Raw genomic sequence first — 15,540 nt, 5'->3', positions numbered from 1 at the left:
TGGAGTCTTCAATACCCACTTTCAGTGATGGATGGAAAAACTAGCCAGGAGATTGATGAAGAAATAGAAGGCTTGAACAACAATATAAACCAAAAAGACTTAGTAGAAATCCACAGAACACTGTGCCCCAAAACAGTAGAATACAAATTCTTCTCATGTGCACATGGAACATTCTCCAGGATAGATCGTATACTCATCCGTGAGACAAGATATAATAAATTTAAAAGGACTGAAATCAAACAAAGGAAGTTCTCCAACAACCATAGAGTGAAACCAGATATCAATTACAGGAAGAAATTTTGGAAGTCCCCCAATATGTGGAAATTAAATAACACACTCCTAAATCACCAATTGGCAAAAGACAAATCACAAAGGAAATTAGGATTTTTGAGATGAATGAAATGAAGACACCATATACCAGATCACCTGGCATGCATCTAAAGCAGTGCTTAGAGGGAAATTTATAGCTGTAAATGCCCACATTAAACAAGAAGACAGGCTCAAATCAATACTTAACCTTCCACCTTAAAAGACTGGGGAAGAAAAGAAAACCCAGAGCAAGCAGAAGGAAAACAATAATAAAGATTATGGTGAAGATTAATTAAAGAAAAATAGGGAAAATGAATAAAACGAACATTTGGTTCTATGAAAAGATCAGCTGGTTTGACAAACCTTTAGCTAGACCAACCAAAAAAAAAAAAAAAAAAAAAAAGAAGATGCAAATTACTAAAATAAAAGAGGAAACATTGCTATCAACCTTACAGGAAAAGAAAGGACCACAAGGGAATGCCATTAGATAAGTGTTGGTCCCGATAAATTTTACGAGACACTGTTACCATAACAAGCCAAAAACATCATAAGAAAACCACAAACCAGTATCTCTCATGGATAGAGACAGAACAGTTCTCAAACAAAACAAAAAACCAGCAAACTGAATCCAGCAACAGGGTTATAAAAAAGGGATTATATACCATTACCAAGTGGGCCTTGTGCCATGAACGCAAGGTGGTTTTAACATTGAAGAGATCAGTTACTACCTAATACCAGCAGACCCATCCCACGGTGGTCCATCATTTGGTGTTTCCAGGTGGTACAGCTCTGCGCTTAAGGGGCACCCTGAAGTCCTTGAACTGGCCACGGTTCGTGTGTGGCGCCCGCGGTTCAAACAGCAGACGCACGGGACACTTGTCAGCGCTCTTCCTGGTGGTTCACCGAAGCTTAATCATTTTTACCCGTGCCTTCATGTAAGCAGAGTTGTTTTGTTCTTTTTTCTTTAAAGCTAGCTACATCTTGCTCTGAGTCAAGAGGGAAAGATGAAGATACTCTTTTCCTAGGGAGCAGAGCAGATCGTTCTCCGGGGCCAGTCATCATTCAGCTGCAGCAGTGACTCAGCTTTGCTAGAAGAGTCTCATCTGCCAGATGAGAACAGGCCTCTGAGCTGGGGCAGGACACCCGACGCTTGAAATAGGAAGGCCGGGAATCTGGATTTGTCTCCTAGGGCTGCGTTGACACAGCACTGCAAACCGAGCGGCTTACACGGCAGGCGTTTTGGGTCTCCCAGTTCTGGAGGCCAGAATTCTGAGATCAGGGTGTCAGCAGGGTGGTTCCGTCCAAGGCTGTGAGGGCAGGGCCTCCCTCGCAGCTTTGGGGGGCCTCAGCTATTCTTGGCTTGTGCGTGGCCGTTCTTCCCTCTGTCTTCCCTCGCTGCGTGTCTGTGTCTGCATCCAAATTTGCCCTTGTCGTAAGGACACCAGTTGTAGTGGATCAGGGCCCGCCCTTGACCTCATCTTAACTTGATCAAAATAAGGCCACAGTCGCAGGCACCGGGGTCAGGACTCCAACATCTTTGGGGACACAATTCTACCCATAACAAGCTCTCCTTGGATAGGACTGTCCGCGTGTTGATACGGGGCTGTGGACTTAGAGTCCCCTCTGAATATTGCCTAACTAGCAGCTGACTGTTTGATGAGCAGCACTCAGGAGGACTGAGTCTTGGCTTGGCTCTGTTGCTGCCATCTTGGGAATCAGGTCTGCACATCTCATAGCATGATCGCAGGTCCCTTCTGGCTCTAAAACCAAGACCACAGAGTGAGAGTGGGGCTGTGTCTGAAGGGGCTGGCCCAGGGGTAGCCTTCCCAGCACAGGTGACTACAGTCTTCTCAGTGTCACCTGAGCTGCCTGAGGTTTATGAAGTTCAGGTCGGGAAATGTTTGTGTGTGGTGTGTGTGTGGATGGTCTGTGTGTGTGTTTGTGGTTTGTGTATGGTGTGTGTGTGCTCTGTGTGTGTGTGTGGTGTGCATGGGCTGTGATGTCAGTGCTGTGGGGACGTGTGTGCAGTGGGGTGAAGGAGGACATGGAGTGTGGGCAAAGGTTCCTGCTCAGCCCTCTGTTGTGGGAAACCAGTTTGCGAGGGGCTGCTGGGTCAGAGGCAGGGTGACCAAACTGTCCTGGCTTTAGCACCAAAGTCCTGTGTCCTGGGAACCCCCACAGTCCCGGGAATATCAAGGTGGTTGGTGACCCCAGAGGTGTGACTCCAGCTGAAGCTGGCTGAGGAGGCCGGGTCTGGGTGTCACTGCCAGTGTCCTGGGCAGAGGTCACGGAAGACACGCCCTTGCACTTCTCCACTCATGGAATGGTGGTTTTCCCTCCTTAGTCCAGCTTTCTCCTTCCCTGTTCTCCTGGCCTCAGCCTCTGTCCACCCTCCTCATTGAATAAAGACAGCCTTGTCCACCAGGGCAAGAGAACCTCAAGGCTTTTCTAAAAATAACCACTATTTTGTGGTCTTTCCTTTCCTATCCTGAAATGAAATTCCTGGGTAATATCTTACATGCTTCCATAACTTAGAAAACAAAAATACTGGGGCGCCTGGGTGGCGCAGTCGTTAAGCATCTGCCTTCGGCTCAGGTCATGATCCCGGGGTCCTGGGATCGAGTCCCGAGTCGGGCTCCCTGCTCAGTGGGGGGAGCTGCTTCTCCCTCTCCCTCTGCCCCTGCCCCTCCACTCATGCTCACACTTTCTCTCTTGCTCTATCTCAAATAAACACAGAAAATCTTTAAAAAACAAAACAAATCCACCTACCGTAAATGTGATCAGAATAGACAATGAAAGGAACACACCAAGAGTAAGCATTTCACCCTGACATGCTCTGGCAAATTACTGAAAGGAAATGTGCCAGGAAGCCGGATTTTCAGAAGCCACTGCTTTAGGCCCCTCTGTAGGCCCTCCCGCGGTGGGTGGGTGCCGGCGCTGCTCCCTACGAAGGGCGGCTCTCTGCAAGCTGCCCCTCCCCTGCCCTGGGGTTGTTCAGCCCGGATTGTGAGGCATTGCTGTGCCCATTTCAGACTTTTTTTTTTTTTTTTTAAGATTTTATTTGTCTATTTCACAGAGAGAGACAGCCAGCGAGAGAGGGAACACAAGCAGGGGGAGTGGGAGAGGAAGAAGCAGACTCTTAGCGCAGAAGCCTGATGTGGGGCCCGATCCCAGAATGCTGGGATCACGCCCTGAGCCGAAGGCAGATGCTTAACGACTGCGCCACCCAGGCGCCCCCATTTCAGACTTTTCTACACCAGGGCTCCTGCCGTACCCCCCCTTCCTCCCCCATCCCATAGGTATTTGAGTTTTGCACGATTTAGTCCACATCCAGGAAATCAGGATAAAGACCTTTGTTCTGTATGTTCAAGGCCTAAGCAGAGGGTTTCTGTAGCCCAGCGGCCCCTGGACCTGCAGCTGGATGGCCCCTTTGTGTGCCTGGAACTGGCCAACTCGGCATTTACTGTAACTTGGCAATTTGTGGCAAGTGGTGGCTCTAATTTGAGCAGCTCGGTTGGTTGTGTGGGAAGCGGCTTGCTCAGGTGGGGGGGGGGGGGGGTGGCGATGGGCAGGGCCGGTTCCCTGCCTGAAGCAGAGTTCTGAAGGTAGAGGCCGGCCCCATGGTGAGCCCGGCCCCGGTGGTGCTGCACACAGAAGGAGGGGGACATGGGCAGGGGGGCTGTGTCCTGCCCGCTTGTTTCCTAGGGAATGAGGGAAGCAAACCAAACATGGAAAAAAACACCATAACCTGGGCATAGCTGTGCTCTTTCAGTTCCTTTTTTAACACCCCACAGGGCTGGGAAAGTGCCCTCTAGGTGTTGTGGTTCGCGGAGGTAGCGCTTTTAACAAAGTCATGCTGATTTCCAGTCCCCAAGCCTGGGAGAACTTGAAGACCGGGTTGTGTGTCTCTGTGAAGGAGATTCCTAGTTTCCCCAGGTTAGCTGTCTAGCATTTCCGACCTGCAACACCATGCTCTTGAGTGAAGAGAGCCCTCAATTTTGATCCAGGCCAACAGAGATTACTTAAAAGTCGATTGGGAAAGGGCGCACACACCTACTGCTCAGTGGAGAATGATCGAGAAACTCCATAGGGCAGGTCCATCCTCAGCGTCCTGCAGGGTGAAATGCAAAATCAAACAACCTTTCCTTCAGGTTGCCATAGGAACGATGACTTTGCTGTAGTTCTCATCCTTGAGGGCAATGTCAGGGATGCCTAGTGACATTAACTGTCGCTTTATAGAGATATGGTACAACAGTGTTTAAGACTATTCATTGCAGAGCGCCTGGGTGACTCAGTCGGTTAAGCATCTGACTCTTGGTTTCGGCTCTGATCATGGTCTCAGGGTCGTGGGATCGAGCCCCGTGTTGGGCTCTGCACTCAGTGTGGAGTCTGCTTGTCCCTCTCCCTCTGCCCCCCTCACCCCCCATGCTCTCTCTATCTCTGTAATAAATAACTAGGTAAATAAATAAAATCTTTTAAAAAATACTATTGATTGCAAGCATTAATTTCAGCCAAAAAGAAGGAATTTATTACAAAGATACAGAGATGATTTATAGAATCAAAGGGCAAAAATGCCCCTGGATCTCAGGAAGGAGCTGGAACCCATTCAGCATGGGTTTCTAATCTCTCGCCAGGGCCCCAAACCGATGGTTATCGAGCCCGTTGCACACTGGGATCCTTTGGAGAGCTTTAACAATGACCCAGCCCAAGCCCTACTTCAGATTCTGACTTAATTGGTTTGGGGTTCAGCCTGGGTATCGGACCTTTTTAAAGCTCTCCAAGTGATTCTGACTTCAACAAATTTTGTGACCCATTGTCCTAATTTGTTCCTCTGCCCTTTTGTCCTAGCTGCCTGGGAGCCCAAGGTTTTTGATCAGTATCAATACTCTCTTCTCTGTGCTGCTCGATTGCGGGAGGAAATCACCACCAGGCAGGCATTAGTAGGAGTCATCATTAATACAAGCTCAAAGACCTCAGCTGGGGCCTCCACGAAGCCCCAGAATCCTGCTAGGTTTTCCCAGGACACTCACTTCCCCAGTCTTTGCAACACGAATTTTCTCCGCCTCTTTGTACTGGATCAAATTGGCGAATCCCCAGAGCCACTGAGCCCTGCCCATGTCTTCCCACCCTACCCCACCACGGCCCGTGTCTTGCTTCCCCAGCTGAGTCATCCTGATAAACGTTCATGTAGTTCCCGGCTTCTGCCACCTCCACCCCCACCACCTCTGCCCCACCGCAGACTGACAGGCGAGGCTGGACTGGTGCCCACAGGCCCTGGTTCCCCAGTAGCTGCTTGCAGGGGCCCGGAGTATAAGCGAGATGTGTAGGTCAGACTCCGGCCCCCAGGACACAGATGACAGGACAGAACCAACAGATCATCTGCCGGCACCGAAGTTTTGTGCAGTCTCTCTGGAGGAGCGACTAGATGTGTTGGTAGTGAAGCCAGGGACAGCTTGCACTCCCTCGAACGTACTCTCCCGAGCCCCTGCCTCCACGCTCTCTCCAAGCTTCCCTAGGGGTGCTACCTGCTTCCCATAAAGTTCACGTGCAAACTCTTGCCTCAGAATCTGTGGTCGAGGGAAGCAAGCTAAGATATTCCTGAACGTGAAGACAGTTTTGCCCAGTAACTCAGAGAAGAAATGCAGGCTAGAAGCAGCATGACCAACTGTCCTGGTTTGCCTGCGGCTGCAGGAGCCTGGGACTCGGGGCTTTTCAGGACTAGAACTAGAAGCTTCAGGAAAACCAGGACCAGCAAGGAGAGGAGACCTCACAGAAGGAGGTGCACGCTCAGCTTCCCGCCTCTGAGTGACACACTCGCTGCCCTGGCAACTCCTGCCCTTTTCTCCTGTGGGCAGGTGTCCCCCCAGCCTCTACACTATGAGCAAACACACCGCTATGGTGCCAGTCATCGGTCCTTCATTCAGGACACGTGTTGGGTCTCTCTCTGCACCAGGCTTGGCGCCAGGCCCTGGAAAGATGATGACAAATAAAGGCGGCACAGGGAAGTCACAGGGTAGTGGAATGGTACTTGTTTTGTGAGAGGGAGGTCTATGCACAATGATCTCCAAAGCCTGAAGAAAAAGGCCGACAAGTCCAGCTTGAGGAGAAGTGATTTTTTAAGGGGACTTCTGGACAGAAGCATACTTTAGGCGTCATGAGACAGTAGATGGCTGCAACACCACCTCCCTTAAGACCTGCTGCTTTTGTAGCCCGCGGGGCTGGGAGTACATGTCAGGGACCAGCCAGGAGGACAGAGCTTGACAACAGGTGTGTGTCATGGCTATATCTCCAGGGCAGATCAAGGACGTTTTGCCTCAGGGTGTACTTAAGACTGAGGTTAAACAAAAGGAAAGAATTGGTGGGGGGGCTCTGCTCAAGGTGTCAGGTCACAGACCAGTCATCATGGCAGATTTGTTCAAGATGGCGTTAGTCTGGTTCATGCAGTACCGCTCAAATGCTCAGGATAAAATGGAAGACATGTTTCAGTCAAGTAAATTGAGACTGATACTTAAAAAATCCCAAATTACCAAAGGCAGAGAAGGGGAAGGGTATTGGTATGCTGGACACTAATTCCTGGTGAGTGGAAGCCGTGGGACCCATGAGCAAGGGCTGTGCCCTGCGAGCGTGTGTGAGGGCCAGGGGTGGGCACAGACAGGGTATGCCTGCTTCTGCTCACTGCGCTTCATTATTGCAAGTACCAGAAACCCATGGGTCCCAAGGAAAAAGAGGGCATTTGTTTCAGTGGTGCCAAGAGGATAGAATGAGATCACGTTTACCGTAGTAAACTTCATGGTGACTCTGAGAGTTCCATGTGGTTATCTTCCCTTCGGCGATGAAGAACAGGAAGGAAACAAGCATGTAGCAAGACTGTGGAAGCTAGTCTCCAAAGATGGTATCCCAGAGAACACTGCCCCCAGGGTTCATGCTCGTTTGTTGTCTCTTGCCTTTGGATCTGGGCTGGCTCTGACTGTCCTTTTACCAGTAGAATGTGGTGGTAGTGATGCTGAGTGTTGCCTCAGGCAGGTTACAGGAAGCCCTGCTGCGTCTGCTTTGGTGTCTCGGAACCGCCATTCCTGGAGAAACCAGCCGCATGTTGGCCATCGACTTTCCGGAGACCCGTGAGGAAGCCCACGCTAGCCATGGGAGAAGCCACTTGGGAGAGACTGCCTGGCTGGCCCCCTGCTTTCCAGCCACCCCAGTTCAGGCCCCAGACCTGTGAGAGGTATCCAGCATTTGGGGTATCCACTTCATCAAGCCTTCAGATGACTGCAGCCCCAGATGCCACCTGATTGCGTTCACAAGGGAGACCCCCAGCAAGAACCACCCATCTGAGCTTGTCAACACCCAGGACCATGAGAGAGAAACTACTGTTTGCAGCCAGCATGGTAGGTGCCATCTAAAATGGCTCCCAGTGATCCCCATCTCCTGATATTTACATTGTTGCACGATCCCCACCTCTTGAGTGTTGCATGGACCGGTGATTTGCTCCTAAAGAAAAGAGTAGAGTAAAAGCAATGGGAAGTCATTTGTGAGATTATGTGACTTCTGTCTTGCCCGGACTCTCTGGTTCTTATCACTCACTCAGATGACACAAAGCTGTCACATGAGAAACTGGCCAGTGGAAAGCCCCAAGCGGGAGGGACTGAGGGGCCTCCAGCCAATAGTCCAGGAGGCGCTGGATCCTGCCAACAACCGTGAGCATGAGCGTGGAGGCAGACCCCTCTCCTGCCTAGTCTCGAGGATAACTTGAACCCCACGTGACACACTGCCTACAGCCCGAATGCGAGCTGAGCCAAAGGAGCCCACTAATTGCACCTGGATTCCTGACCCCCTGTTCTGAACAAAAGATTCACAACAGCTGTGTTTCGGTTTCGAAAAGGAAAGAAAACTTTATTATTATTGTAGAAAACTAATAGAAACAGAAGAGGAAAGAAATCTACACATAGATGACAGTAATAGTAGGTAATGAATGAGAATAAGGCAAAGTTACATCAAATAGGGTACTTACAACATACAGCCTCCCTAGCTGGGAAGCCCTGTGGAGACAAGCCCGGCTGGTGTCCCGGCGAGAGGCCTGGGTGGAGCGTCCTCCCCTCAGGTGAGACTTCCCACGGACCATCCCCACAAAGGCCATATTTATAGGGGCAATAACAGGATTTGAAATTAAACGTTTGTTCGCCCGCGTGCAGTTTGGAGCGAGCTGCGTTTCTATGTTATCGTGTTTCTGTATTTTCAAGGAGCCTGGGCTGTGTGTGTCTGCCTCCCCTCCTGGATTCCATTCTGGGGGGCCACCCCGCCTGGAGCAGGAGGAGAGCATGTGAGACCAGATTTGTAGCTCTTGGCATCCAGAACAGAAGGGTCAGTTCTGACCTGGAGGCCAGAGAGTATATTTCAAAAAAACCAGGCTCCCAAGGTCATTCACACAGCACGAGTCTCACGAACAGTGTTCCTCAGCCTGCCTGTGTGCACGTGGGTCCAGGCGGTGGGTTATGCGAGACAGGGCACAGAAACATCTATCCATATGGAACAGCCACAGAAACGACGGGATAATACATGTTGTTGTTTCAGGGCACAAAGTTCTGAGTAATTTGTTATGTAGCAACAGATAACTAATACAGCTACTATATGTTGGGGTAGTTTCCGCAGTAGTAAATAATGGGAACAAGGACAAAGATAAGAAAGCAAAAACGATGGTCTTATATTATCAATAACCGCCAGGCGGAATGTCTGTGTTCTGGCATTATGAAACTTGATAAGAAGATAAAGCTTTGGAACCAGAGGCAGACCGTTGCTTCTACCGATCGGTTCCCAGGAGTCAAGTAAGACAATGAAAAGTAAGCCCTCGTGTTTGATGCAGCAAGTGGGCCAGAGAGGCACAGGGCCTCCTGCAAATGACGGGCGGAGGTGGTGGGGATGGCGGCGTGGCGAGACGACTAAGCCCTGACGGAGACACCTTCGTTCTGCTCTGTTAACTGCAGAGGGGATGAGTCAGCTGGAAATGGGTTCCAGGAGCTACTGAAACCCAGGCCAAGGCACGTCACTAACATCAAATGTCAACAACTGTCATCAGGCTCAAGGAAGAAACAAGACTGAGATTTTCCGGCCTTGGAACAAAGAATAGGCGAGCAGAGCTGCTGGTACTGAATTCCCCAGTCTCTGCACTGAATATGTAGGGCAGTTTTCCTTTTTAAGAAATCTTCCATTTAGAGGTGTTAGGGACTGAATGTGTCCTCCCTACCCCCAGCTCCCGCTCATATTTTGAAGCCCTGACTCTCCCCCTGTGGCTGAATTTGGAGTAAGGAAGTACCTGGTTTAAGGAGGTCATAAGGGGGGGCCCTGATCTGAGGGGATTGGCATCCTTATTAGAAGAGACTCCGGGAAGCTCCCGCTCTCTCTTCTCACACACATGCATCAAGGAAAGTCCACGTGAGGACATGGCTAGAAGGTGGCTCTCTGCAAGCTAGGAAGAGAGTCCTCACCAGAAACAGAATCAACCAGAACCTTGATCTTGGACTTGTAGCCTCTAGAACGTGAGAAAAAACTTACTGTGGAAGCCATTCAGCCTCTGGTATTTTGTTACAACAGCCTGAGCAACTAACACAGTGGGTAGAGAGAATTGCAGTAAGCCATTCGTTTCCTTCCTGTTTAACTCCGGGCCCAACTAGAGCATGAGTGCTTGCTGTTAGCCATTATGGATTCTTATTAACAAGACGTAAGGAGATCGCTGCAATCTATCTACAAAATGCTCGACAAATGTTTGTTGTTACATTAGGAAGTGAATTTGAGTCCCCTGGAAGAGACAACTAATTTCCTAGGGTATTAAGAGCATTTGTAGGTAAGCCCCTTGAGATGTTGCCATCAGCCTTGAAAAACAGTGGTGAGTGGGAGTCAGAAGACTACAGACCGGTGGACTTGACTTTGGTCCAATTCTAGAGAAAATGATTTATTTTTTTTTATTTTATTTTTTTTAAAGATTTTATTTATTTATTTGAAAGAGAGAGACAGCGAGAGAGGGAACACAAGCAAGGGGAGTAGGAGAGAAGAAGCAGGCTCACAGCGGAGGAGCCTGATGTGGGGCTCGATCCCACAACGCAGGGATCACGCCCTGAGCCGAAGGCAGACGCCCAACCGCTGTGCCACCCAGGCGCCCCTAGAGAAAATGATTTAAAGGGATGATTTGCTGGCCCTTAGAAAATGAAATGAGAGGCACCTGGGTGGCTGTCGGTTAAGCGTTTGCCTTCAGCTCAGGTCATGATCCCAGGTCCTGGGATGGAGCCCTGCATCAGGCTCCTTCCTCATTGGGGAGTCTGCTTCTTCCTCTCCCGCTCCCCCTGCTTGTGCTCTCTCTCTCTCTCAAATAAATAAATAAAATCTTAGAAAAAAAAGAAAATGAAATGAACATTAGGTATGAGTAGGGGGTTTTCTAAGAATAGGTGGCATCAGACTAATCTAATTTATGATACTTTGATCCTTTTCAAAACAAGGCTAGGTTTCAAATACATATACACTCACCCACTGGTCCAATCTCCCAATTAAATGGGATTACTGGGGAATGCTGTGAAACATTGTATATATGGATTTAAGAAGGCTTTTAAAATAAGAACAAAGTTGATAAATGTGGGCTGAGTGCCTCTGAGGTTACAGAGACTCTATATTAATCTAATGGCCTGTTTGGTCCTGGCCTTTGCTGGTCACTCTGACCCGGTCACATTCTTCAATGCTCGGGACACCACCATTGGAAGAGCGTGAGCTTGGGGTCAGGTCGTCCTAGGTTCTCACCAGTAGTCCCTGAGAAAATTACTTAGCCTCTTTAAGGCCTTGGTTTCCTATCTGTAAAATGAGGATAATGACCATGGATAACTCAAGTTGCTGAGAAAATTCATTGGCTTGGGCCTTAGGCTTTGCAGGTGATCAGTAATTGCTGGTTCTTCTCACTGGACAGTGTGACCCTGAGTGGAGATCCCAGGAGGTATCAGGAGAACTGAATCATCAACTGAATGGGAGGAAGCTGACAGAATACCAGCTCATTCTCGGGCTGATACAGACCTCATCTGACATGTGCTCCCTTCTGAGCTTAGGGAAGAAACTTGCAGAGCAGAAGCACACTCAGAGAAGGGGGCCTGGAGGTGACCTGGAGGAAATCTCCCGTGAGGGACGGTTGACGGGTTAGACAAGCTTTCTTGGAGCCCCAGAATATGTTGGGCACCTTTCCCCACATTATGTTCACTATCACTGTGCCCGTCTATCCCTTTGCCATCACAGTTGTAACTGTGTCATTATTCGGTAATTATCTGTTTGCTGCCTGTGTCCTTCACCAAAAGATAAGTGCCAGGAGGACAGGGATTGTCCCACATATTCGAGTTGTATTTCCACAACTGAGGGAAGTGTGTAGCACACACGGAATGCTCTGTTAATGTTGGAAGAGCACATCAATGAGAAGAAGAGGGATCGGAGTGATGCTGGCCAGCACATCAAGGGAGGACCAACGTGGCAAGTTACCAGGAGGGAGTTTGGGTCTCAAAGAGGTCAACTCTTTTTAAAACCTGGAGCCATACGAAAACAGCAAGGGGTCTGTGGGGGTGTCTCAGGGGTCAGGCAGCTGGCACAGCGTCTGGAGCAGGCATTTCTACACCAGACAAGACTTCCTCAGATCGGAGGTAAAAACTGGCTGCCTCGGGACAAATGCAGCCAGCAAATGTGTTTTGTTTAGTCCTCCTGGAGTTCAAAATATTTTTTAAAAATATATTCTTTATTTATTTGTCAGAGAGAGAGAGCGCGCGTATACACAAGCAGGGAGAGCAGCAGACAGAGGGAGAGGGAGAGGCAGCAGGGAGCCTGATGCGGGACTTGATCCCAGGACCCTGGGATCATGACCTGAGTGGAAGGCATGCTTCTGCTCACGCTTCACCAACTGAGCCACACAGGTGTCCCTCAAAATATTTTTTTAAATTAGTTTCCAATACTTTAGAATTGGAAGGTGTCACATGAAAAGTTGTATTTGAAGTCAGAGGCTTTCAAAGGGGTGCGTGCAGCTCCTTGAGACGATGCGAGCTCTGGTGCACAGCGCCCACCTGGCCGGTGCCCCGTTTCCTGCCAGTCCCGCGGGGACCAGTGTTTATGTTCCTTGTTGCCCTGTTTATGGCCTTGTTGCTCTGAAGACCCCTTTTCCTCCTAGCGTCTATGAAAAGAATCAAAGGAATAATCTTTTGTTATCATTCCTTTAAGAGTTGTGGTTTAGGATTCCGAGTGGTAATGGAATTTGTCGTATTACTCGGTATTCAGTCTGTTGCTCTGCCTGGGGTCCCCCACTTCCCTCCAACTTCTCAAGCCCCTCCCACCTCGAGATCAGCCCAAACATTGAGCATTCTCTCTCCTCACCCGCCCAACCTCACCCCAGGTGAGTTAGGTGCCTTTCCTCAGTGCCACTGTAGCAATCTGGGCTTGTCACAGTTTTGGCAACTGCGTTTGCCTGCAAGCTTGCTGAGGGCAAGAACTGAATGCTCCTCGTGTTGGTATCTTCCTGCCAATACCAATGAGCTTGTTGGCAGCTCAGAGCATGAACAAGGAAAGGTTAGGAAGAAAGCTTGAGTCGTTTATTTTCCTTACTCAGATTGACTTTAAACCCAAGCAATAAGGGGATGGGGGGGGGCATTTTAACAAATGCTCCAAAGAGAATCTTGGAAATATCCAAAACCGTGGCTCTCCTCTGTTCTTGATCACCGAGATTTAGGACTGTGAGCCAAGATCTTAGGTCAAGGAAGTGCTTTTGGTCAGCGGATCTGGTCACACTGTAGAAAGAACTCCAACAGGATTGGTCCCTGGCACTTGCTCCTATTCAGGACCTTAGCAGGACCCGGATTTGTACCATCGGTTCTGTTTGCAGCTCTGTGGGATGCGGGGTGTGGGATCCACACCTGCATGCTTCCTGAGGGACCGCGTTCGCCCCAGAGATGGAAAATCTGCACGCTCTGCTAGCTCTGATCTAGAAAAAGGTTGCAGAAACTACCAACAAGAGCCTGGAAAGCTATCCTGGCATCATCTGGGGGTGTCAGAGGTTTGCTCTGGCTTTTAAGCTCTTTGGGTCGCAAACCTCTTTGATAATTTGGAAAGTTATAGATGTTCTCTCCAGAAAAATGCAGACACCCATAGTGTCTTTCACACAACTGTAGGGAGTTCATGGACTCCCATGATCCATCCTTATGCCCTGATTAAGGTGCCCTGGAAGCCAGAGGGTGAATGATTTAATGTGCTGTCTCCTCAGCAAGGGACAAGGAGTAAGAGTCAAGTCATTCAGTCAGTCAATTTGTGAACCCTACACTGAGCTCACCCACCGCTCGGGCCGCCTCTGTGCTCTTGGGGCGCAGGGAGGTAGACGCGCCGCGGGATCCTCTCCCGTGGGGCCAGTGAGCAGGGCTTGTGCGGGGCAGTCCGCCGCCTCTCCCGTCCCTGCCCCGCTCCCCCGCCGCACCCCCCACCTCGCCCCGGCCCGAGGCCGCCCCCGCCCCGGCCGCGCCGCTCCCCGCCTCTCCCGCCGCCGCGCGCTCGCTTCCGCGCACGTGACGCCGGCGACGCGTCGCGCTCTGACGAGTTCCACGGAGCCGGCTGCTCCCGCGCCGCTGTCTCCGGCTGCGGCTGCCGAGGCGACTGTGCGGCGCCGGGCGGGCTCGGGGTGCGGGCCGGGGCCAAGGGCCGGGGCGCCGCGATGGAACCGTGAGTGCTGGGCGGGCGAGGCGGGCCGGGTCCCCCCCTCCCCCGCCCCGGGCGCCCGGGCCCGGAGTCGGGGCTCCGCGTCCAGCTCCCGGGAACCCCGACGCCGGGCCCTCCGCCCACGTGGAGCTCGGGACCGCGGGGAGGGAGCCCTGGCGGGGGCTCTGCGGGGGTGACTGGGCGCGAGCCATGGAGACAGGGTCGGGGTTCCGGGACCGGTCTGGGCCAGAGTGCACCCCAGGAGGGCCCTTCGAGGCCAGCTCTGGCCCTGCTCGCTCCGGAGAACCGGTGACCCCCGTCCTACAGGAGAGTCCCTCTCAGAGCCCCTCACCGCCTTTCCTGGGGCAGCCGGGGTCCAGCCTCCCTGCTGGAAGGGCGGTGGCCCCCTGCCCAGGGACCCTATTCATCACCTCTCTCTTAAAGGCACCCAGAGCACCCCCACTCAGCTCTTTGGTGATCTAGCCAGGCCGAGGGTAAAGAGAGGTGCTTTCCAGTGGCTTTTTGATGATGTTGGCACGTTGGAAACCTGCCACAGCCCTTTTAGATCTCTGGGACACCGAGTTTTAGGAGTTTTAATTTGCTGACTTTGGGCCTTATTTCCTCTGTGAAGTTCAGGGATTTTAAGTGGAAAAACCTGTCCAGGGCCTCATAGACGCCATCCCTAAAGGTTGCCTTTGACGCAGCAGAGTCACCTGGGTGTCTCCCAGGGGACATCCGGGGAAAAGAAAAAATAAAAAAAAGTTTAGCGCTTGAGTCGCAAGAAGTCAGAAGTCACAGAGAAGGAATGCCTGGAGTCTTTTGCTGTGTGGAGCCGTGTCTGCGGCGGGAGGTTGGGAGGGCAGGTTCCCATAATTGAAGGCAACCTTCGGACAGGACTGTGTGAGTGTCTCTGTGTGTTTGGGGTTGTAGAGGCTGGAAGGGTTTGCATTGGAGCGCTGCCGCTTTCTCTGACTGTGGACATAGAGAAGATTGGAGGGTGTTGCCAAAACGCCATCACATGTGATGGAGGGAAAGCTTTTTCCTCCTGCTTCCTCAGAAGTTTCTGAGTTTGGTTTTTCACTTCAGCACAGGAAGGCAGGGTAACATAAAATGTGAGTCCTAGATGGATGTTGTAAAAGTCTTCCTCTTAATTAAACCCCAGGCAGAGGGGGGTTGGCAGCACTGCCTGTGCACAACTCCAGGGGCACCATTCATTCGTGGTGTATGTCAGTAGCATGCTTGGAAGGCACGTGAAGATGCTTTCTGGAGTGGTGCCAAGTTGTGACCCTGTAGCAGAGTGACAACTGGCATGTTTTAGGGTCTCTCACAGAGCGAATCTCCTTGCGTCCCCACAGCACAGCAGCCCTGGGTGGTGTATGGTGGTGTTATCCCTTTTACCTGGACAAGAGGCAGAGAAGTGGTGTGGGTCTCGTGGGGAAGTCGGGTGCCGTCTGTTACTTACAGGGAACTAGAGCTGCTAACTAAAGGAGGGCTCGTAGAACCACGGTGTGAATGAAGGATTTCAGTGGAGCATTCAGGTGTGTC

At 50.9% G+C, this 15,540-nt stretch overlaps 1 protein-coding gene across 1 annotated transcript in view; it reads left to right on the top strand.

Moving 5' to 3' along the window:
* Positions 1 to 13,870: 13,870 nt before the first annotated feature.
* Positions 13,871 to 15,540, top strand: part of TMEM181 (transmembrane protein 181) — a 52,521-nt gene continuing 50,851 nt past the window's right edge. The window contains exon 1 of the mRNA XM_026504662.4: positions 13,871 to 14,019. Within this exon, the coding sequence (XP_026360447.2) occupies positions 14,012 to 14,019 (8 nt within the window). The 5' untranslated portion in view covers positions 13,871 to 14,011. The remainder of the gene's footprint in view (positions 14,020 to 15,540) is intronic.

This window comes from Ursus arctos, unplaced genomic scaffold (genome assembly GCF_023065955.2).
Source record: "Ursus arctos isolate Adak ecotype North America unplaced genomic scaffold, UrsArc2.0 scaffold_13, whole genome shotgun sequence".
Classification (NCBI taxonomy): Eukaryota; Metazoa; Chordata; class Mammalia; order Carnivora; family Ursidae; genus Ursus; species Ursus arctos.
This window is presented reverse-complemented; position numbering and strand designations above follow the sequence as displayed.